The sequence below is a fragment of the Malurus melanocephalus genome, unplaced genomic scaffold, assembly GCF_030028575.1.
Source record: "Malurus melanocephalus ecotype Western Australia unplaced genomic scaffold, MMel_1.1 scaffold_39, whole genome shotgun sequence".
Taxonomy (NCBI): Eukaryota; Metazoa; Chordata; class Aves; order Passeriformes; family Maluridae; genus Malurus; species Malurus melanocephalus.
Window position 1 is genome coordinate 3,029,893 of NW_026623271.1, and position 25,105 is coordinate 3,054,997.

Genomic DNA, 25,105 nt, shown 5'->3' on the forward strand with positions numbered 1-25,105 from the left:
AGAAAATTGGTTTGGTTGCTTTTCTCTCAATGCAGTGCCATCAGGGGGCAGTGGCACAGTCTCCTCTGGTGACAGCTGGAAGCTGTAATCTTTGTTCTTCCTGGAAAGCACAGCCCCTGGAGCCAGGTGACTCTGCAGGCTTCCTGTGCCTAAAAGGGCTCTGTTTTGCATGGGAAGGCTGTCATAACTCAGAGCAGGAAATACTTTTTTCCAAAGAATTAGAGGACAAAATTAGCATTCAAAATTTAAAAAAAAAAAAAGGAACTACTGCAGCTGGGGAAGACACTCTTCATTCCTGCAGGTTCAGAGAGAGCCTAGATTCCCAGGAAAATAAAGTTAGTATTTCATATTTTTCTGCACATCTGTAGTGCTTTAAACAAAGCCTTTCTAGCCTTGTCTTTGCTTGTCTGAAGATTAGGCAGAATTTATGCACTTCTGCATTAACCAAAGGAGTCACTAMGGTTACTTCATTGGGCCTCCCACGTAGCTGCTGCTATATATATGCTTGGCTTGTGAGCATTTGCTGTCTACATGTGGCTCAGCAATTTTATTCGCTTTTTTTGGTATCCAAATTAGGAGTTTGGGATGATGATTGGTTGCTATCAAAATGCCTGAGAACAGGGAAAATACTGGATTTTCTCTTATTTTTAAAAAATTGTTTGCTTTCAGGAAGGACAAATCTGYTGAGTTTTAAAAAGAATAAACATCTCTAACAGTTAAATAAAATACTGTAGCATAAAATCATAGTGCCTTAACTTCACTGTGTCATTTTTAGTAAGAGGGGTTGTAAGAAATGTTGGTATTACCATCCTTAAAAAGGAAAAACATGCKAGATTCCAACTTTTACTTCTCTGCTGCTTTCCTTGTCTGTATTTCTTAGCTAACAATGGAACACAGGCTGTCAGTGTTCTGYAGCAAAGTTTTGGTATCACAGTGTATTTAAAATCTACATTGTTCAGAGAATGGATGTTGGCCATTCCTCTGCTCCAGTGGACACATCTCTTCTGCAAATCGTCATCACATTTCAAATGCACACGTTTATGAAAGCTCCATGGCTTATTTCACTCTGCACAGGWTATTCCCATTTAATCCCCTGTCGAGGCAGAGATCAAGCATTTTATTTCCTCCCAGGTTTCTTCCAARTAGAAGCAGCCACACCATAAATAAACCTATTGAGCTTCCTGTAATGGCCTGTTGTTCTCTGTACAGTTGATAAAAATTCTTTGTAAGGCAAACACCGATGGCTGTATTGCATGTACATGGCAGTGAGCAAAGACCTTCTGCTGAGCTGGCGAGGTAAAGGTACATGGAGAGACCTGATGAAGTGCCAGCAGRCATTCTTTAATGGCCAGCTTTTATTGTTGCAGTGCAAAAGTTGATATTTGACTTGGTGAAGAAAAAAGAAAAATGGGCTGGACTTCAAAAAAAATTATTTCAAAACCAACTGCTCAATAAGGATGGTCATAATACATTTTTTTAATATTATTTTATCTTAAAATATATTTGCAAGTTCAATAAGGAGGTTTTGTTATGAAGTAATGGTTGTTTGGCTGTATTTCAGTCTGAAATTATTTTTCAAGGTTATTTGAACATTAGGCATAGTATATATCAGGATCAGGTTTATAATAGACTTTCTTGGAAATGTGAGAAAAGTCATTTGAATTTATGTGATAATTATTGCTTTTGGGCACCTTACTGCGGTGCAAATTAATTTTTATTAAAAGCCCCTCATGCCTCATAATCTCATACACGAAGTAAAAGGATCTATATATTGTTATACTTGTGAGTTCTCATTGTTTTTCCTAAATAAGACAATGTTGTTTGGGGAAATGAAACAGTACTGCAAAGACAGTCAAGACAGTTYGTGCAGAATTATGGTACAGGAGAAGGGCAAATCTGGTGCTTGGCTTTCTTRTCTGTCTCTTGGCCAACAGCTAGAAAGAATGTGTCTTTGTGAAATTTTTATAAGTTAGTTCATTCTGGAAGGTTGACTGAAAAAGCTTGATTTTCTTTTTTCTTTTGAACAAACCCACAGGACAATTTACATTTCAGCAGTCATGTTGATATTTTAATAATAAAAATGCAACTATGTGCCACAGTACTTGTAGGAGTTTGTAAAACTATGATTTGTTTGATGAATTTAGCAGACCTTTGCAGATGGCTTGGTTGCTTCTTTGCAAGCTGCAGACTGCAGTGATCTTGAAAGAGCCATTATATTCTGTTGAATAATTGTTGCTGGAGGTTTGCATACTTAGTTGCTTCTGAAAGCTGAGCATACTACATGCACACAGCTCTCTGCGCATCCCTTTGTTTTCCCTTAATCTCCCTACAGGCTGCTTCCTGGCACTCTGTTTCCAGAACCTGAAGCCATTCACCAACCCCCTCAGTCCACGACAGGGATTTTGTGACGCTTATTCATAGATTGTATGCTTCTTATTTCTCTTTCCTTGCCATGGCTTATAAATGCGTAATTTTTTTCCACCATTAATCTTAATACAAACCTTCTATAAACTTGAATTCCTCAAGCAATATGAAAGAAGTAGCTGGAAAAATGAGTTGAAGTGGAGAAGTTCGCTGGCACAGCCCAGAACCTGGAAGTGTGATAGTTTTCTGGTAGACCAATTCACTTGGTTATTGGGATGGAGGAGAGAGTAACTGAAAAAAAATTCCAATGCTGACACTTGAAAACAGTTGTTGACTTCCCCTTCCCCCTGATTTTTTGGCAGTAGCTTGGAAATGTCTGTGGGCTTGGGTGGAGGAGAGCAGCTTTTGGAAGAGAAAAAATACATGTATTCTCACAGTCAGTAAAAGAAAAACTGTGGTGAAATTGTCCTCTTAATTGTACTTCATTAATATAGGATGTGTATCAGAGCTTTATTCTGTCATTTATTTATGGGATAAGTCTTCTGAAAAGCTRCTCCTGTATCCTGTGCTTTCTGGGGAAACCAGCAGTGAATCCTCATGCTCTAGTCCCAAAGTAGCAGTTATTGTCCAAAACAAGTATTTTATTATTGAAACGTTTTATTAAAAAGATATTGCAAATACATTATTTCACCTGTCAGTAATCATTTCAAGCATTCTCAGTGACAGTCATACTGCAAATTGGTTTTTGCTGAGGATGATGTTCATTTGTGAAAATGCTCAGGTTGGTCTCCCTGGCTAGGCACTCTGTGCCTTGTGTTGTCACATTAGTAATAAACCTGTTGCAAACAAAATGTGCTTTGTGAATCAGACAGARAAGCCTCAAAAAGACCTGCTTTGTTATACATTTTCTACTCCTGCAGCAGTGGGTTTTCTAGATGTCATTGGTTAATTATAAGTGCAGTGGGATCTTAAATGTGTTAACAACATCTCTTCTGTGTTTGTATTACTCAGGCTGTGAAATTTGAGCCATATCATGACAGTGCGTTAGCCAGATTTCTGCTAAAACGTGGTTTGAGAGTAAGTACTTCAAAATACAGCCAACTTATGCTAAAGTTGCTGGTATTATTAAAACTATTTGTCAAGAAATGAATGCTGATTGCTGTATTTTTCTTTACCTATAGAACAAAAGAATTGGTCATTTCTTGTTTTGGTTCTTAAGAAGTGAAATCGCCCAGTCCATGCACTACCAACAGAGGTTTGCAGTCATCCTTGAAGCATATCTTAGGGGCTGTGGAAAAGCAATGCTGCACGATTTCATGAAGCAGGTTCAAGTAATYGAATTGCTGCATAAAGTAACAATGGAGATTAAATCAGTTTCTGCAGAAAAGTATGATGTTACTTCTCAAGGTATTTGCTAAAAGGCATTTCTTTGTTGTTTTTTTCCTCTGGGTGTGAAAAACTAGGAAGCAAATTGTACTGTTCATTTGGAAAATTTGTGGATAAATTACTGTCAAAGGGCACAATTTTTACTTCCTTTAAAATGTGAGTATAGGTTAATAATGATTGAAACAGTAATTGATTTGTTTAGTCATTTTACCTCAAAAAGGGAARAATACCAAATGTTCTAGACACCCAGTATTTTCCCAACCTTTGGCTTATCTTCTTGAACCTAATGCCATGCCTACTGGGAAACAGGTAAGTTCTTGTACATAATCCTTGGTTGAATGCCAGCATTGAAGAAAGACACAAATATCAACTGGAAATTAAAAGTGACACTTGCCAAGAAATACAGCCTTCCCCTAAACTCACAAAAGAAGACTTTTGACAGGAAGATCAGGGAGGAGTCCAGTGCAGCCTCTGCTATGCCATAGAAGTAGCTGGTGGATCAGGGGTGAATATACAGGGCATGTATTTGAGGAGTCCTGTGAGACACGGCTGTGGTGTTATTTCTACTTCTTGTAAGCACTGCKTTGGAGGTCACAGTAGGGTAATGCCTTTTTACCTCTGGGTTTTGCCTGCCTTTTTTTTTTCCCCAACTTCCTTAAATCTTGTTGATCCTCATTTCTATTACTTGCTTGTTACTGGTGTTGAGGGTAAGTGCAAGAAGACATATGATAACATTAAAATTCTAAAAGCTGTAGAGAGACCTCCTCTTCCTGCCTGGTCAGCCTGGTATGTTCCAGGCCAGGAAGTCCTTGGATTGGAAAACCTTTCCACTCTGGCTATGCAGAAGTGGCTGTGGTGGTGTTTCAAAAGATTTGAAGAAAATATGTGTTTATTCTTCAATATGTATTGTAATATCTGTTGTATTACCACATAGTGTGAGTTAAGTGATTTATTGAAGCCCCATATAAACCGTTGATTCTAAACAACTTCCTAAGTTTATATTAAAATACTCTATAACCTAAATGTATTTAGTCAGAATCCCATATTTTGGAAAGAAACTCTACAACCTTGCAGATGTACCTGTCTGTAATAGCATTGAATTCCATAAGAAATTATCTTTGAAGGATATGTGGGCAAAGAAGAAAAGTTTCAAGAGAAAGCAATCACATTAACACCCACCAGGTTTTGAAGTTAAAGAATCTTTGGATGTAATGTAYAGCATTGATAATGAAAGATTACTTATATAATTGACATTTTCACTAAATAAGCCTTCCTGAAACTGTGGAGTGTCCTACTAAGGCTATATCTAATGTAATTTAKTCTCAGATTATTGAGGACATAATTTTTTTTCTACAGGCACCCTCTACTTCTTCAATTTAAAAAAATGTATATTCTAAAATTTATTCTTTAGGTTATTGCTTCTTTTTGCCCCAATATTTCTAATGTTTATCATTGTTCGTATTTTCAATCTGAATGTTTGTCCTGTTTCATTTCATTCTGTCATTCAGTCTCATCTAATCCTTGTATATGTTTCTCATCTAATTCTTGTATATATGTTTCTCTAGTGTGTGTGGATTTTCTGCAAAGAATCAATTCCTTCCTGCTAGGTCCATACTATTCCAGTAGCAATCATGCGGTCAAACTGTTTTTTTCACTTTTCACTGTAATCCCTTTGCTTATATTTGAACATAGCAAGTAATAATAAATAAGTAAGTTCTTAAAATCATAGTATTACATCTTGCATGGGATTATCTGTTTTCATCACCCTCTGAGATAGATGATTTGTYTCCCAAGAATGTGTCTGTGCAGCTGTTTCATTGCTTAAAATGCATAGCACCTTGTTCTTAAGCCAGATCGACTTGACAAGTGTTTTAGCAAGTCCCTTGTGTTTTAAAACCAGTTATTCCTAATCTTTGCTAGCTTCAACTGGTTTGCATATAGTTTTCAAATTACATTGCATCACTATGAGGAGACTTACTGAATGAATGTAATTGTAACAGTAAGCTGTAAACAGTAACTTTCCTACACATTTATCTAGGAAATCTACAGTTATTTTTTTAGAAAACGTTTTCATTGTAGAAGTTACTACAACCTAGATGCTTTTAGGGAGCAGTGGGGAGTTTTTGGATGGGTTTTTTTTTCTTTGTTTGTTTTTGTGTTATTGTTGGTTTGCTTTTGGGATTTTTGAGGTGGTTTTTGAAGTGTCTAATTTAGAATCCATGTATTAACTCCTGTATATCCCTATCAGATTTGKTTTTTTTTACTGGAAGAGATACCATGTTAGTTACCAGGCACTGCTAGATAGTTATTTTCTAAAACCCTGTATGATAGGTGTAACATTTGTGTTCTGAGAGTTGTTGACCAGTTCTTTTGGCTTGAGTTTCTTAATTTGATAGCTGTCATGATTTTCTGTCTAATGTGTGCTCACAGCCCAAAACATCAGCGACCTACATCAAAAGTAGCATAGGCAGCAGGTCGAGGGAGATGATTCTGCCCCTCTCCTCTGCCCTTGTGACACTCCACCTGGAATACTGCATCCAGCTCTGGGCCACTTCTGGACAGAAAAGACATGAATCGGCTGGAGTGAGTCCAGAGGAGAGTCACAAAAATTATGAGAGGGCTGGAGCACCTCTCCTGTGAGAAAAGGCTGAGAGAGCTGGAGCTTTTCAGCCTTGAGAAGACTCAGGAGACCTTACATCAGCCTTCCAGTGCTTATAGGGAGTTTGTGAAAAAGACTGGGGACAGACTTTTTAGTAGGACCTSTAATGATAGGACAAGGGTTCATGGCTTTAAACTAAAGGAGAGCAGATTCTGATTACACCTAAGGAAAGTATTTTTTCATGATGAGGGTGTTGGCACACTGGAACAGGGTGCACAGCATGGTGGAGATGYCCCATGCTTGGAAATATTCAAGGTCAGACTGGACGAGGCTCTGAGCCAGTTGCRTTGAAGATGTCCCTGCTCGTTGCAGGGGGATTCAACAAGATGGCCTTTAAAGGTCCTGTCCAACCCAAACTAATCCATGAGTCTATGATTCTGTGATTATGATTCTAAGTTTCCAAGTCCTTGTTTAGCTTTCCCAGTACTATTTTTTTTTGCTCTTTAATTTTTATCTCCAAAATTACTTGAGCATGTATACACATCCTCTGCTGTGTAGCTACAGTTTCTTTTAGAACAGTGTGCAGGTCTTTGCCCTAATGCAGGGTACTAGCTACTGCATTGCTTATGCTGCTAACATTCGCTAGCTGAGATGGACAAAATACATAATGCACTTATAATCTGTACTATTCTGAGTTGAAGATTCCAAAGCTTGAAGTTTCACCAATTAAAAGATTGAGTTTAGATATGAACACTGAAATTCTTGTTCATATAAATATACAGCAAATTTTCTTAGTTAGTGGAATGTGAGATTAAGAAGGCTGCGCTGTGGGTAGGAAATTCAGTATCTCTGTAGTTTGTCTCCTAATGGTTACAGAGTAATTGATTCCAGGAATTCAAAAGCCACTGAGACTGTCTGCATTTATTGTCTGTTATGAGGGAAAATATTTTTTGGTGTGTTTTACTGTGTTTGTTTTTAAATGAAAGCTTACTTTTTAATGTAAACTCTTACTCTGCAGTGTTTCTAACACTGCAGAGAAGGCATGTGACTTCTGAGGTGTTTGAAGTCTTTTCCTTTAGGTATCTGAAGCAGGCCTGACCATTAACAGTGAAAGTAAAATAATTTTCCTCCATTCCTCAAATCAGGAGATGCATTTGGAAAACAATTTAAAAAATAGCTAAACAGAGCTTTTTAGCCAAATCATGATGCTCAACAGCTTTGATTATCTATAACTTTTTTGGCTTCCAACTTTTGATTTTGTTGTTTTCTTACTTGTAATTGCAGTTATCACACAGCTGAGACAAAAGCTTGAAAAATTACAGGGCAGCAAACTTCCAGAAAGTTTTAGAGTTCCATATGATCCTGGGCTAAGAGCAGGAGCTCTAGTGGTGAGTATATTCCGAGTTTCTACAAATCCTTTCTTAAAATAAATCTATTTGCAAATATGTGTCATTTGGTAAAAAACAATTCTAATATGTATAGAGATCTTATTTCAGTGTGAATGTGATGACATTCTGTGGAGCCAGTAAGTTTTTGTTCCCAAAACTATTATAATTTCTCTAAATGTAATGGCATGCTACCATGTGCTAAAAAAATTGCAACCACCAAAGAAATTCTAATCATTAAATAGCAATTATAATTTTTCCATTAGTTTAATTCAGGATTTAACCAGGTAGATGGTGCTTTTTTGAGATTAAATATCTGTATAAAACTGTTTTAGCTGATTCAGGGGSTTTGGGTTATTCAGTTTCCATTCTTCCAGTTGCTTTCTCTGTCTTAGCCTGATTCATATCTGTCATTATTGTTTGGGTCCAGATCTTCATCATACTGATAAAAATGTCTACATCAGCTATTTCTGATTTTTCAGTATCTCTATGTTGTTTTTATTATTTTGTTAGAAATACATTAAGAAACACTTGGGTTTTTCTATATTGCTGGCTTCAGTTTTCTGGTGAGATTGCAATTGTGTGTGTTGACTCAGAGTTAAAAATACAAGATTTGTAAACTAGCAGATGTATGGTGAAAGGAAATTGGATCGTGCATCTACAAGGCAGTGTAAGGTCTGGGTAAAGAAGCACAGTCAAGATTCTTGGAGTCTCTTGTGCAGCAAGGACCCTAAAACAAAAGAATCCCTTGATTTTTCTCCTAGGTAAGGACAGACAAACCATCCAACTTAAGGAATTGTCAAATATACAGGTGTTGTCTGGATATGGCCATGTTTCTGTTAAATAAACCTGTGCTTTGGGACACAGGCTATGAGCTAGTCAGCTTGAAGACTGAGGGAATTCAGCATCCCCCTGCAGAGCATGGCTGAAACACTGTCAGCACAGAAGTCGATTCAGACATTTCTTACTCAGAAATAATTTGTGACTTCTTAAATATGATTTTCTTGTTTGTCTGTCTTTAGTCTTCTTTTTTTTTGTACTTCTACTTGCTTGAAAGAAAGTAGACTATAACATAAAACAATTCTCTGGATTTTCTAGTTTTCTTTCACTTAGGAAGTATTCAGTACTACCAGGACCTTCCTACATGAAAGAGGCAATAGATTTACAAAGAAATGTAGCTATGTCCAAAAATTGATGGGTTAGCTTTTCTTTTTCCAAACTACATTAATAAAAATGTTTGATAAAACAAACTAAACTTTCATTTCATGTTCATTTTAACAAGTACTATTTGTCCATAGTCTTCAAAATCTAAAATTTTACTAAACCAAATATTAGAAGCAAAATCAGAGTTTCTGGTAAGTTCAAATATTTAAAAACTGCTTTCCTTTTTGAAAATAAGGATGGTAAAAGCTATTTTGTTTTAAGCTACAGGCTCAGAACTTGAATTTATGAAATGAGAATATATGAAAATAGTTGTATGTCACGGATTCCGTCAGCTCTCAAATACTGACGTGCACTTGGGTATTTTTTTAAATGTTAGATGGCTTTATTGTATATAGTTATGTTCAACAAYGAATCAGAATAGAAAGTAAAATATACTACAGTTGAATTAGCCATAATTACTGGAGAAAACATTTGAAATACTGAAGTTTCGGTGCTGAATTTATCAATATTAAAAATATAATAAAATCAAATAAGGAATTTAGTTTCTTATTTTATGAATGATTTTGTTAAATTAGTTTCAGAAATGCCATTTCCCCCATGAATTTGAATAATTTACTATGGGAATTCCATCAAGGATCTGGAATGTAGTTGCTAGATGTCACAAGGGTGGATGATGTGGTAAATTTCATTGGACAATAATTATGTTCTGGTTTTGCAAAGCATCTGTCAAAGTACTGTTGTGAAGGTCCACGTTTTCCAGTTTTGTCAGAATCTCTATTCCTGTTTTAAATCTGTCTGAAGCAGATTTACAAGCTAAATCAAATTTTGGATGTCAAGATACACTTTTTCCTTTATCATGGACAGTGGTTAAATGTTGTGCAGGTTCAGGGAGGCTTTATATGGCAATTGAACACCCTTCTTTACATGTGCTTTCAGTGGGTTTCGTGTGGTGTAACTGAGTGGAAGTTGGTAAATTATTCTGTAGTTGCTGTGTAAAAAGGTAACTTGGGTTGATGTTGGCATACAACAGCTAGCAAGCAATAAACGTGTCTTTCACAGATAGAAAAATGTAAAGTAATGGCATCTAAGAAGAAGCCACTCTGGCTTGAATTTAAATGTGCAGATCCAACCGCTCTGTCAAACGAAACCATAGGCATCATCTTCAAACACGGAGATGACCTCCGTCAGGACATGCTGATTTTACAGGTATGATAGCAAAAACTTATAAAAAGACATTAATATTTTTAAGTATTTCAAAATAATTTTACTTTTCCAAAGTGTGTATACCTTGTCTTCACTGTCCATAGGAAATACGAGGCTGTCTTTTGTATTTTAAACTCTATATGGAAGGCTGATATCAACAGTTGATCATCTTTATTGTACTAGTTTTTTATGTTACTGTGCTATGGATTAACCCCATGAGATGGCGAAAGAGGAAAGGAATAGTAAAAGGAAGAAAACTTGTGGGTTGAGCTAAAAATTGTTTAATAAGCAAAGGGGAAGTAGAAGAACAGAGGAAGAAAACAAAACAAGTGGTGCTAAGGCAGTCACTCACCACATCCCATGGGTAAACCATTTCTGCAGAGAAGATGGTTAACCTACATAATCTCTTCCTCCCTGTTTTGTTGCTGAGCATGACGTTGTTCAGCATGGAGTATTTCTTTGGTTGGTCCAGGTCATCTGTCATTTTCGTTGTGTCCTCTCCCAACCTCTTGTGCACCCCATCCCAGTCACACTGAGGTAGAGTGAAAAAACAGGCAGCACTGGCACTCGGCAGACACTGTTCAGCTGGGACACTGGGACATCAGTGTGTTCCCAGCATTGCTTTGGTCACCACCTAAACCACAGCACTGTACAAGCTGCTCTGAAGAAAATGAGCTTCATCCCAGGCAGACATGGTACATACTGTTACCCTGGCTTTTCCTGCCATATGCCATACATACTTCACATTTTGCTGTTCTAGAGATGGAATCTTACTTAGTTCACAATGACCTGTTTCTCTGATGAAGCACTTTTATCATTTATTTATGCAATGAGTGAAGTTAACAAATGAAAAATCAGTAGCTAGCATTACTTCAGTTTCTGACAATTGGTTTGTTAGTGTTTTGGGGGATATTTAAGGGAAAAATGAACATACTTTCTAATGCATTCCATCTTACCTTATGTAAAAATCACACAATATATTTATTAATACCTTATAGAAAAGCAGAGATTGCCTGGTCACAGGACAGATGAAAAATATAAACCCTATAATCAGTCTATAACTGATTATCTTGAATGGCTGCACACTTTTCTCTTAATCAAACAGCAAAGTAAATTTAGCCCCATCTCAGAAGTCAGGGTAGTGTGATTTGTATGAGTAATCTGTCATGTTCAAATAATTTGAAATAATTTATCATATACACTCCATTTTGCTAGATTCTTCGAATTATGGAATCCATTTGGGAGGCAGAATCCTTGGACCTTTGTTTGTTGCCTTATGGTTGCATTTCTACAGGGAACAAAATAGGTATGTGATCACACTTACTGTGATTAGAAACCCAAAATAATATATTTACAGAAGATGTGCATGGGAGAACTGTTCTAATATGTACTGTGGTCCTGAGGTAAGTAGCACTTTGTTTCACCTTCTGTGAGCAGCCTTCAGTTGCACCTTGGCATTGGTTTCTGCCCTTCCTACAGCTGCAGCACCAGCTTTACTGGCTGCGATTCCTGTGCAAGTCCAACTGCTTGGGTTGTGCTGCAAATTTAATAGAAATATTTCTCTTTAATAACAATATTTAGCATGAAACAGCAGTGAAAGTGAATGACTTACTCAAGGTGTGTTGACTGGAATAAAATGGAGAAAAGAGCAAAACTTTTTTTTTTTTTTCTCATGACCTAAACATTCATACCCTATACTACATAGAAACAACAACACTACTTAACAGGATACTCAGGCAATATTTCTCACAAGGCATTAGTTGCTGCAACACAGATGATCAATTTTTCAGAATTTGTGGTTGAAGAAATCAAGTAAGAAATCCCAGTAAAATTAAGAAYTCTTTCATATACTTTTGTAACATACTTCCTCTCTAAGATCCATTTCCACATAAAAGTTTTTTTAACATCCTTCTGATTTCAGGATATCTCAGCAATGCAGGAAACCCAAAGTCACTGATGAAATACCTGGTAGCGTGACATGAGAGAGTTTCTTTTCTCCTAATAGAAATGTTTTAAAATTTAATAATATGTATTGATAAAATTTTCATAATAAAGGAAATGGAACATTGTACATCAAAATACTAACTAACTATAAATATAAGGAAGGTTGGGGGGGARTTTCCTCTCATTCAGATGTGTTAAAACTAATTTTTTAGAGAGCTTTTTAATGTATGATTTAATTTTGTTTAAAATTATCTCAAGATAATGCAATGTACTGAAAAAATGGAGGAAGAAGGAGGAATTCTGTCTGTGATTCTGGCATTTTCATATTTGAGTTACAGACTTCTGTTATTCTTTCATGAATTCTTAGTTGATTCCCCATTCTTCTGTCTCAAGGAAATAATATTTGGTTTTCTTACATGCATGGGAGAGATGTAAGAATTTAGCATCCTTTTAGCACCACAGTAGGGGCATGGTTAATCATATAAACACTCCTGCTTGGTTTGCTGAGAGTACCTGCAGTCTAAATTAGTAACGCCCAATGTGGGACACTTTGATGTAGAGCTTATGCTTGTTTGGAACAGAACCAAAGCGTAGTGGCATGCAAATATTCCTTCACGATATTCACATGTGGTCTTCTTCCAGATTGCTTCTCCCCTCCCTCTTAATACTTCCMCAGAACTTGGGCAGTGTCTGTGTATTGACACAAGGACAGCACCCCATTCTACTCTGAGCACGGGAAACAGGTGTCTTACATTTGGAGCTGGCATCTGCTCCTGTGTAAAGCTTTCTCATTCTGTTAAAGGCATCTTCATTCAGTGCAGTTTGCAATTTTAGAAGCATCTGTCCTCTCCACTGCTACTCCCAAGGAGACCTCTGTAGGAGGAACTTTCTCTTCTCTGTATCCCTGGTGAAAGATCATACCCTGCTCTCTCTCCCTTTGACGTGTCCATATGTTCCTTGCTCTGTGAGGCAATTATCACTTACTGTGCTGCATCACTGCTGAAATTAAGAAGTTCAAGCTGGCTCTTAGASGAGTCACCTGCCTTAGAACCAAAGAGCCCCAGAAATAGATCTCTGGTGCATTTCCTGCTGCACTCCCTGTGAGCTGAATGCAGCCCAGCTAACAACTGTTCTCCTCGTCGCAGCCACTGAGCCGGCTCTGCTCCCCCGCTATCAAGAAGCTGTTGGCCGGTAGAGGGAGATTTGTGAGCACCGGCAGGAAAAGCTTTTTCAACAACTGGAATATGAGCTGGAGCTCACACCCGGAAGATTAAGAGCAGCTTGACAAGCACAGACCAAAATGCAAAGCYTTTTAATTTGGTGGTCTTGGTGGTGGGTGTTGGAGTTCATATTTCTGCAGTAGTTTTATGGCAAACATATCCAGACCACTGTAAAGACAAGAAAATACCTCTGGGGGTATTCAGCCATGAATTCAGCCATGCATGGAAGACAGRAAGGGATTGCTGTGTTGTTACCCTSTTACTGAAAAATTTGCACWTARTCCAGTAATTGCAAAAGGGTGGGATTGTAAATAGAAAGAATTGATCTTCTTTCAGAGAGAGTAAAATTGAAAACATATCAGAAAGTGCTTTGGATTGCTTTGGCAAGAAAGGGTTATTTTTGTTTGCTTGCTTATCTCCAAGCTTGAGCTGATGCTAGAAGATACTATTGAACTTGAACCCGTGGAAGAAAATAAACTATTTCAAATTACCAAATAAATTCAACTAGAATCTGACTTTCCCCATACAGGCATGCCCAGTCGAGACTGCATTTGCTAGTCTTGGCTACAGTGTAGAGTTGTGTTGCAGCCTCCATTTCTGCAYTTCCCTCTAGCTTCCCCTCCATCATGTGCCATCCTGGCATGAAGAGGACAAGGCTTTGTTTCTGCACTATATTGCTGTGATGTGCCAGTTTGCCTTGGTGAGGGTCTGTTCAGTTTAGGGACAGRTCCCATGGCCCTGATAACCAGAACTTTGCACCAGCAATCCCACTGCTGTAGCTCTCAGYGTACTGGTATTTCTGAACTTTCTGKGTATATGTACACTTAAGCTTAAATTGGATTTACTGCAGAAGGGCCAGCTCTGTTTCCTCTGCCACAGCCCTGGCAATGCATCCCTAGACTGCAGCAACACTGAAGCTTTTCTTCAGTTCCTCATGTTTGTGAATTTGGAGAGAAGCTGGGGAGAATGTGAATTGGAATCAGTACAGTTGTAGTTCCTCTCCTTGGGAAAAGCCTTATGCAGAGGGTCCTCACTGATCATGTGATACACCCATTTTAAAGGAGGAGGAGTTTGGATGCCAGGCTGTTTATGAGCTCTGACTGGTTTTGGCTGGGAATGAACACGAACCATTGTTCCTTGTGAAATKATTTTCTGCTCATAACCTATGAAGATCTGCAGTTGATTTTTAAACACAGTTTAAAATTTAATTGTACATATTTTTAATATGTTCTGATAAAAATTTAATAACTTCTTCTAATCTTTCTCTTACTTTTTTTAGGAATGATCGAAATTGTGAAAGATGCTACAACAATTGCCAAAATTCAACAGAGTACGGTTGGTAACACWGGTGCATTTAAGGATGAAATACTAAATCAGTGGCTCAAGGAGAGATGTATGATTGAAGAGAAGGTGAGTTCTCTGAATTTTTAAGTAGGGTTTTCAGTTGCACCCTATTAATTTACGAGCATAAATCCCATATGTTTGTATTTGTTACTTACAGGAATTTGAAAAATCAGTTCATTTTCCCTGTGCACAGCTGCGGGTGTCTGTGAAAGAACTTTTAGTGTCAGCTGGCAGCCAAACCCCTGAGAGACAAAATACTTCTGAAATGACTCCTCTGTCACTGGAAGTTAGAATTGATACATGAGGAACAGATTGAGAGGACATCTAAGAACTCAAAGGCAATATGGTTTTAGAGGATTTAGATACAGGTTTGGGTGCTCACAACKCCTTTGCTTGTGTACATCCACTGCCCTACTACAGCTTTCTGCCACCTTTTTTTCCTCTCAGAATGCATGAGTAGCTCTATCCTGCTTTCCTATCCTGTGCTGGGGGATAGAGCCAGCACTGGGAGTGCAGTGTAGGGTTGTGATCTTGATCTCTGCTGTGCAGTGGTGTATTTTATAAGACTGTTGATAGATATGTGTCAACAGAAAGGTACATGACTTAGAGAATGATTGAATGTGATTTAATGTCTAGCACTGAAGCATTTAACATCTCTAAGATTTACTTTTAGTTTCAGGCAGCTGTGGAAAGATTTGTTTATTCTTGTGCTGGATACTGTGTGGCAACCTTTGTGCTTGGAATAGGAGACAGGCACAATGACAACATCATGATTACAGAAACAGGTGGGTTATTTTTTGAGAAWTTCATAGATGTGCAGATTGTCTATACTTCCCTAGATGTGTTTAATTTTAATAAATAATGCATTTAACAATGAATGGAGAGACATAATMCAGTTCTGTCAATGGTGTTTACAAGGTCAGGTCCTCCTATGATATTGAAATGTTCTTGCATCCCTGTTGGGTTTCATACAGGCTGTAGATATTTATCATTAATAATGCCGTTATTTTTCAAGGAGCATTTTGATACAAACTGGGTCATGAGAAATGTAAATCATTTTTTCTACTGTCTGCATCTAAGGTCTGAACACCAAACCTTCATAAAGCAGATAGCTATTCACCTATCTTATGTGTGAGACTGAATTCTGTCATAATTCAGATGTTGCTGAACTGTTTTCACTTCTGAGGAATGTAATTGYTTTGTGTACTGTTGTAAAAAAAACCATAAGAAATTAGTGTACATGGAGTGTATTTGTTTTCCTACTAAATCTGTGGGATGGTTGTAGTCCTCTTGAAGAAACTCACAGGTTTTTTTGTTCTATAAACTGTGGAAGTTACTTCCACAGCTGGATGAATTGTTTCATCTTTAWTCTTACTTTCCTATGGAAAGAACCCCAGAACAATCTGTACATATGGAGGAGTTTTATTTGGTCTAATGAATTCACTTTTAGTTTCATGATCCTTTTGCTTCATAATTAGTCTCTGATAAGAGATGGAAAATAGTTAGAAGGCTGGATATTTAATATTAATCATATGAAAGTTTTATCAGTCGAAGGACAGAAAGAAGAAGTACCCTGAAGGCAGAAATTAGCTAATTGAAGACTACAGTAAAAAAGGTCAGCAGAAGCCTTTGAGGAAAAGATGACAAAGGAGTGCTTTAATTTCAACATTATATATATTATAATGTGGTATTAGTTCCCTGGCAGAAAATGAGGCACAGGTCAGTAGACAAGGAAACAGAGAAAAAAGTAAAAAAGTGTTATTCTGTAATGGTCATGAGCAGGTTTGCCTCAGAGTCTTTAAAGAAGCTGTCTTGAGCCTTCAGGAGCCAGAAGGATGTGAGTCTGAGAGGTCTGCAGAGAGTCAGATTTGGTAGGCTGGGGGAACTTTAAAGCTGGTTTAAAATCTGGAACATCTTCCAGATCTTCCACCTACAGATAACTGTTAAGTATCATCTTATATAATTTGATGGTTTATCTTTTTTTTTTATACATGTGCCACTACTACAAATCTGTGTTTTTAAGTAACCATACTCTTGTATCCTTATCGTAGCTGCCATTGAAAGTATTAAAGTAATGTGAAGAATAGCAGCACACTGCAGTCCTGTAGGTGTATTGGTCCTTAAAAGGAGAGGTTTTCATGGCTTTTGTGGGAACTCATGCTCTTCTACTCTCTCAAAGCTATCCAAAGGGTGACAATGCAGACTTTGAACATACAGAGTGGTTTAGAAATTGCTAATGAAGGTGTGTGAGGAGAARGCATGTTCTAGTCAATGATGTTTGCCAAGGACATAGGTAGTGCCAGAATCCCATGGGTATTTGAAACGTAATCCACAAGCCTTTTCCATATAGTGATGCTCTGRTTGTTATGAATGTGAGACACAAGCTTTCCTTGGCTGATTTTTTGGGTAGCTGTGAGTGTATGTTTAGAAAATACAGCAATTCTGCCTGACTTTTAACAAATGCCAAAGAGAAATGAAAGTTAATTTTGCCAAGAAGGCAGAATTATATATTTTCCCCCCAAAAAAGAAAGGAAATAGTATTTTCTGCTGAACTTAAGAGTGATCATATATACCAAAAAAAAGGGGTTGGAACTACTGTGAATACAAGTAAATGTTAGCAGTTTATTGTATATGTTTAACTGTGACTTCTTCTCTYTATGAAGGTAATCTTTTCCATATTGATTTTGGCCATATTCTTGGGAATTATAAAAGCTTCCTTGGAATTAATAAGGAGAGAGTTCCTTTTGTGCTGACTCCAGATTTTCTGTATGTCATGGGAACTTCCGGAAAGAAGACAAGTCTCCATTTCCATAAATTTCAGGTAAAAGAATGGATATCTAGCTGCAAATCAATCAAGCTGCAGTGTTTTTTACCCTCTGAAATAAACATTAGTGTCTTGGTTTTCAAAGGTCTAGGCTCCTGGGTATTGTTAGCAAAATGTACTGAATCATAATACAATTCCGAGATATGTCAGGCCCAACTAAGAGTAAAAATTATTTGTACAATTATGGGAACTAGAATTGAAATATTCACAAAAGCACATTGAAAAGCTCATTAGCAGCAGACCAGATAAGTGGTTCTTTCTTTKTTTCTTGTTTTCATCAAAAATACTTTGCAGAGGGCTTCAGTGTTTGTRCAGTTAGAGGAAACTCATGGCACTAAGCAGAGCCTTTGTGGAGTATGAGCAGGTATGAGGCATTCATCAGCTGGCTTTGCCAGTGTTATTCCCTCCTGATCCTGCCCCCAGRTTCTGGGGCTTGGACTGGTACATATGAGTCAAAAGCTGTAGTGACCCTAAGCTATCTGATGCTGGTTTGTGAAGCAGATGGGTAGATTTAACTCTGGAAGAAATGGATGGTGTTAAAAATCTGTTCTGTTGCTTCTATTTGAAACTGAGGACTTCCAAACAGGTTGTGATTCTTCAAACTAGTGTAGGACCTGGGCAAAGAAGGMGTTCAGTTGTGGAAGCAGAAGGTAGTTAAAAGTGTGATAATGTGCTAATGGAGAATTGAAAGACCTGTTGGTGTTTGTGCTGAGGTAAAGTTGTTTTCATATATATGGATCATCCAGGGCTTTAGAGAGTATCTGATCTTTATTTTAGCAGCCCAAATTTCAAAACCAGTCTGAGGTGATTTTGGTCTTAGCCTCTCTTCAATACATCTTGCCTCCATCATGTAGTCCTGGGTTTTGTTGCTCTGGTACTAATTTCTAAGTACTGCTACTATCCCACTAATGCAGACAATTTAGGAATGCTGTGATAGCACCAGTGTCATTTCCATCTGGTTCTCCTTAGCCAAATAAAAGGTAATCAATGTGCTTTACTGTTGTGAACTGTGATGGTGGTATGTGACCTGGGCATTTTAAGTGAGAACATTTAGGCACAGACAACAATAAACTGACCAAAAAATGTAAGTTCATGTATAGTTCTGCTTCAATAGCTACTGTTTACATACCACATTGCAGTAGTATATTAAAAATCTCTGTCTCAAACACCAGTAAAAAGAAAGTTAAAATACTTCTTTACAAGTAAAAGAGTAACAGAGAGCAAGATCTGCATCACATATTTTGTTATGAAAAATGTATGTTTTAATTACATGGCCAGAATAAAAAAACCCCAAAATTATAGTTTCACTTTTCGGTTGACATGTACCATCATAATTCCTAATATTATGGTATTCATTCACTGTGCCTGCTGAGTCATTCATGTATTAATGAGAAAGTCTCAGCATTTATCCTTCATTAATTTTTAAGAGCATCTCATTATTTTGAACTTGACTACATTAAAACAGTTTGTGCTTTGTTAGACTCCTTTGTTTTTTACAGTCTTTGGTGGTTTTAATAACTTAAAACACCTACTTTTATAAAATTTTATTTCTCTTGTGATCCACTGGACACAGTYCATACAGATGTGCTAGCCAGGGCTAATATTGCAGATGCTGAAGAAGGTTAAAAAGTCAAGTAGCTTTGACTGAAGTTCACTGCAGAAGAGTATAGTTTATTATTAGTAAACTTCTGAGGCTGTCCGTGGCCTGGCAATTCTCTGAACTAGCAATGAAGTTCTTTTCTATTAGTTCTTAATCTAAATTTKGTTTCCCTTTTTGTTTCCATTTGCTATGATGGTTTAATAAAAATTAGAGGCCAGAGGTTATTAATGACATTGCAGAAATGCTTAGAAGGARGCAGTATTTGATGATCTTTTGTCCTCATCACAAACATGTATTTAARCATGACTTAACCTAAGAAGTGTGTTTTTCTGTTCCATCTATGAATTTTTCAGCTGCCTTGGTACTGCCCAGATTTCTCTTGCTGTAAGTGTCATATGTGGTGGCATTTCCTTTCCRGCCTTTGGCTGAAACCCATCAACTCTCTTATTCCTATGCACACAAACTTTTTCATTTCTTCCTGGTAGAAACTTTGAGAAAGCCTAACCWAAGATCTTTGTAGCCATTTTTGAGCTTTTTCCACCTACCTATTATTAATTTAACTAAAATTGTCTTTGATAGTTTGTTCATTAAGTATGAACTCATTTTTATTAATTTGATTTAATTTACTTATTTTTTYATTACTCTGCTGATTTGATAATATAGAARTCTGTATTTTCAGTGCTAATCCAAYTYTTCTACACWATTTCCTTAMAAAAYCTCATGTATTTGRTTGTCAAACAAAGGTAACAGAAAGCAGAAAGGTAAACAATTCATCATTGAGAAATATTTATTTCTAGTATACTTTACAGGGAAGTAATAGCCTATGTAGCAGAACTTGGACACTTTATATTATAAAAATGCCTGGATTTTAGGGCAATRATATTTAGGACAGTTTCAGACTTTCAAGATCATTGTCCTTTTTTTTTCTGTTGGACAATGGGATTTTGGTTTCTCCTCAGCTCCTCTCATTTTGCCTATGGCTTTAGATGAGTTAGCAGCTTTCTTCTTAATCCCACAGTAAACACGTACATACCCTTGACACTTACCTATYACCTGGATTATTTTGGTTCTCTCTGCCTCTCCCAGAAGCGTACAAATTTGTTTTCTTGGAAGATACAAATACAAAACTACATTCAGTTCCTGTCTGAATAAATAACTGTAACAGGCAGATGCAGGTTTTTTAAATCTTTTGAATTCCTGGAAAGGACTGCCTTTGAGATGCAGTGATACCAGGTTTTTCTTGACTGCATAATTGTTTTTCTGTCTCAGACACCCAAAGCAGTGAGGTACATCATCCATACAGAAATGTAAAACCTTCTTTGATATWACTATAAAGACCTTTCATCTCTTTCAACGGGAACAAAACACACAAACTCTTTTGATGAGATTTCTCTCTTTGAAGTTGATAATACAAAAGTGAAATTTCTTTTTTTATTGTATTTTATTATTATTTGTGCAATAATGGAGAGAAACTATTCTCTGTGATAAGGTAATGGTGTTTTCTATTGTAAATTGTGCTTTGACCATTGCATTTTATCTTTTACTTCTTTAGAAATAAATTAACATTGGAGTTGATAAGTAGGATCTTATTTCAGGACCGAATTTATTTGGAAACAGAGTGAAAGATTTAAGTTCTGGGGCAATAGAAAAKAAATCGTACAGATAGATCTTCCATATATCATCTTCCTTCCTTAGTATTTTCCTAATCTGTCTGGTTGGCTGTCCTRGTGTTGCTGATGTGAACAGTGATAGATATTAAGATTAATTGTGCACTTYTTCCTTTTTCAGAGGAAGAAAGAAAACACACGTCTTGTAAATAAAACCAACCCCATGTTCTAGGGGGCTGATGGGATTTGTTGGAAGTTTACATTAAAATATTTGGATTTCCTAAGAATTCTTAAAGAAGTTAATATACCATTGTGGAAAAGTTACATTGAATATTTCTTTGGGTAAAAACTAGCATTGTTTCAGCTTTGGTTTGAATAACAACAACTTTCTTGGAAATACTTTTCATATTTTTACATTACTGCATTGCAGGCCTAATTTCTAGTTGATTGATGATTGATGTCTTCATTGCATTGTTCTTATTTCTACCAGTAAATGGGTTATAAATTTATTATAAGACCTAATAATTTCAGTTTATATATTAGTCGCTTAGCAGGAAATACTATTTTTAAAAGCATTATATGTTTTTCCAAGCGGCAGATATTTAATTCTTCTAAAAGTTCTGTTGTTAAGATAATTTATACATGGAAATGAAAAAGCTATTAAAAAAGTCTATGAAATCCAGAATGACAGTACATAGTGATAGAAATCCTATAGCAAGGCAGAGTGCCTGAAGACTCRAGCTGTCAGCTGGAAAAATTCCTTAGAACATCAAGCCTGAAAAATCTTCTCTGTTAAATAATCCGTCACCACTGTAAAGTTAATAGACATCTATAGAAAATGAAGAGCAATCCCCTGGAGGTGCTGCTTTGTTCAGTATCACTTGCCAGCCACAGCCTTTAAATGGGAATATCCCAACAGGAAAGGAAGATGGTGAATTACTGCTGTCTCTTTTAACAGCCACAGAAAGAGGTTATATGGCAGGGAAATTAATTTGAAATTCTGGTGAGGCTAAGGWTTTATGCTTTAGTAATTAGTGTAGGATTAAGAACTGTTAGTTGTACACCCAAACAGTTCTTGTGGTGAATGAAGTTACACTAAGCAGCAGTGCAGAAATTTGTGTCACGTTTCTACTCAGGTGAACGGCCCTGTTGGGTCTCCTCTCTCTGATTGATAAACTTGAGTGATTGAATGGCATTGGTTAATGYGAGTCCTGTGAAATTCCTGCACCATCTCTCTCAATTCATCTCATCAATTAACAAAAAACTCTTCTCTCTCACAGGAAGTATGTGTGAAGGCTTATTTAGCTCTCCGACACCACACGAACCTGCTGATCATCCTGTTCTCCATGATGCTAATGACTGGAATGCCCCAATTAACCAGCAAAGAAGATATTGAATATATCAGGGATGCACTGACTGTAGGGAAAAGTGAAGAAGATGCCAAAAAGCATTTTCTTGATCAGATAGAGGTTTGCAGAGATAAGGGCTGGACTGTGCAGTTTAACTGGTTTTTACATCTYGTGCTTGGAATCAAACAAGGGGTAGAAAAGCATTCTGCTTAATACTTTATGTAAATTAACTGTGGGTGTGAATAGGAGGTTAGTGAATTTACATGTTATTTATGAATTCTGAATAAATGARCAGTCAAAATTGCCTTTACTCTTCTGGCAGCTTAAGTGGATCTTGTAAAAAGGCAAGGACTTGTGCTCTGCCCCTCCAAAAGATCTTCCTGCAGATAAGATTTTTTAATTGATTTCTAAAGACTTTAAGTTGCTGGATCCTTTTAACTAGTTGTTTTTCTGATATGGCTTGGATTATTTTTTGCTTTCTTTAGCAACAATTTCAGATAATAAAAGGAGGAGCTTGAGTAAGACARTAACCTACAACCTCCCTATGAGCTTACCTTAATTGTTCACGGGGTCAAGTTCTTCAAAACCAGAATAACTTATTTAAAATCTGTGGTTGTAGTGAAATATCTGTAGACAATCCACATCTGTCTCAGGATGGTTTACACACAAGTGTTCTTCACCCACATTCTTCTCTTTTGTCCATGMCTCAACATTTTGTCCTTTCTGGATTTTTTAGATGTTGTCAGTAGAAAAGAGCTTTGGCTCTGCTATTGGAGGAAATTGCCTTACAGTTACTGTAACCTCCTGACACAGACAATCAATCTTGACTGTCCTGCCAGGAGAACCTCATAGTTACCTGGAAGTTCCTCGATATGAACATGAAATTCTGAAGGATTAATTTTGAAAGATTTTTTACTGTACTTTTTAGTGGGGAACATCCATAATATATTACAGATTATATGCTTACTGTAAAGTTATTAAAATTCCACCTCTATAGGAAAAGCTTTGTAGAAAAGYAATGGTACTTCCTTATCCCTCAGAGAAAACTCCTTATGTAAGAGTAATTGACATTTTACCAAATACCTGAGAAGCCCAAAGTTATTTATTCCTTGATGATATATTTCCAGGATATACCTAGAAGGAATTAAATTTATCTTTGAAGTTGTGTATATTTTGCTATTTATTTTTAAATTTTTGAAGAAACAATACTACTGAAAAGATATTTATGAAATAAAAAAAATAACTTTATCTTTAATTTCAATATTTAAACTTAAAAGAGGAAAAAGTGGGCAGTGTTAAGTAGAATTTTAACTTCTCTGCTGTAGAACACCTGCAAATCAAGTCTGCCTATGGTAGGAAAGGAAAAAAACATAYAGCCTGAATTAGTCTTTGACTTAAATTATGATGGTATACTTCCTGCTAATTGATTTTTACCAAAGAGAGGATGGCTTTTTTGCACTTGTGCCCATGTAATTTCTTCCTTCTTTGTAGTGTTACATGGGCTTTACATTACATATAAATGATTAACTGAATTTTAAAATTCTGTTATCATTTGCTTTGATCATTTCACAWAACTATTATGATTTTAACTACTGTTACTACTGAGTGCATTCTTGAAGGATTTTTAATAAATGTACTGTAATTGGTGTCTCAGTTATGAGATGTAGCCAATCTATTGTTGAAATGTAGATGTTTAATAGGTTACTTATGCACAACAATTTTTGATGTAAATGGTAGACTACAGTTAAGGAAATCTCTAAGGTTAAAATGTAGACTATTTTGGTATTCTGTTACATTATTATTCTGTGTAAGATAGGCTTTAGAACATACTAAAATATAAACTAAATGGTGAATATTGTCTGTAAAATGATATTTTTTAGATTTGTATTTTATAGATCTGAAATAAATTGACATGTTCTATTAATTTGATCATTATTCATAAATAAGCAGCTTAGCCCAAAATACAAGTAAATATTTTTTATCCAGTTTCTTGAAGACTACTTAATTTCAGTAAGAATTCATATTCAAAGTCCCACTCAGATGAATTGGTTTAGTTCCATATTAATAACTGAAAAATGTCAGMTATCTTAAATTTTAATAGTCTGTAGTAATAGAATTGCAATTATTGTAATTGTAAAATGCGAACAGAATACTGCGACTTTCTAAGAGCACTTTATTCGTTCCTGGTTTGTTCTGTAAAGAAAAGTCTGAAGATTTTAGTTTTAAAAAATAAGTAGATCAAGTGCTAAATTTAATTCTAGCATGGGAAATAAATGCTAATCACAACTTCAAGGGAAACTTCATGGCATTCTTGAAGCAGCCTCCGTTTGCAGGAAAGCAAGAGATCTGCACCCAGAGGAAAGCAGTTTAGTCCTGTACTAAACTTGCACTGATGGTTTTTATCAGCAGTTTACAATGTGCTGTACTGAATTGTGTTTGTTACAGACACCTGAAACACTTCASTGCTGAGCTAATTCCCAGAATTTTCATTGCTTTCCTTTCCCATGCAGCCTATGGCTGGGCTGCCTTGTGTCTTCTGGGTGCTGGGTGTTTGCCAGCCTGACTTTTGGGAGATCAAAAGTAGCTGCCAAATCTTTTTACCTAGGGAGCAAACTGTGGGCATGATCATGCAGCTGATTATTGGCTGGATTTTGTGTCCCTCTGGAAACTTCCACCCACCACTGACCTTGTTTTCTGGCAAGCCCTGGCACGAGGAGAAGCAATGCAGAGATGTGGTTCAAGGCAGTGCAGCCTCAGRGTGCAGTGGAACTGCTTTTCAGGTGAGGAGATGGGCACAAGGACAGGAGCTGTGCACGTCCCAGACAGAGCAYGGCTGTCCTGTTCCACAGCTGCTGCTGCATTCCCAAGGCTTGGAGAGTTGGAGCTGTAGCACAGATGCCACTGCTGGAGCAGGAGGCTGAACCACAATTTCCTGAGTCTCCCAGTGCATAAACACATCAGCCCTWCAGAATARCTGATTTTTAAGGATTATAAATCAGGAAATGTAGATTAGTCACTAGCCACTAATCTTTTACAGAGGTTCTAACACWGCATACAGAAAAAGAAGATTGCTAATTTTTCTGTGTATGTCACAATTATCATCATTGTCTCTGTTA

The 25,105-nt window shown here is 36.7% G+C and overlaps 1 protein-coding gene across 1 annotated transcript in view; it reads left to right on the forward strand.

Moving 5' to 3' along the window:
- The window catches only part of PIK3CG (phosphatidylinositol-4,5-bisphosphate 3-kinase catalytic subunit gamma), a 33,127-nt gene extending 8,829 nt beyond the window's left edge, over nt 1–24,298 (forward strand). The window contains exons 3-11 of the mRNA XM_057364526.1: nt 3,376–3,441; nt 3,546–3,771; nt 7,634–7,737; nt 9,958–10,104; nt 11,317–11,407; nt 14,545–14,675; nt 15,283–15,394; nt 17,273–17,430; nt 21,921–24,298. Coding sequence (XP_057220509.1) covers nt 3,376–3,441; nt 3,546–3,771; nt 7,634–7,737; nt 9,958–10,104; nt 11,317–11,407; nt 14,545–14,675; nt 15,283–15,394; nt 17,273–17,430; nt 21,921–22,202 — 1,317 coding nt within the window. The 3' untranslated portion in view covers nt 22,203–24,298. The remainder of the gene's footprint in view (nt 1–3,375; nt 3,442–3,545; nt 3,772–7,633; nt 7,738–9,957; nt 10,105–11,316; nt 11,408–14,544; nt 14,676–15,282; nt 15,395–17,272; nt 17,431–21,920) is intronic.
- Nucleotides 24,299–25,105: the final 807 nt, after the last annotated feature.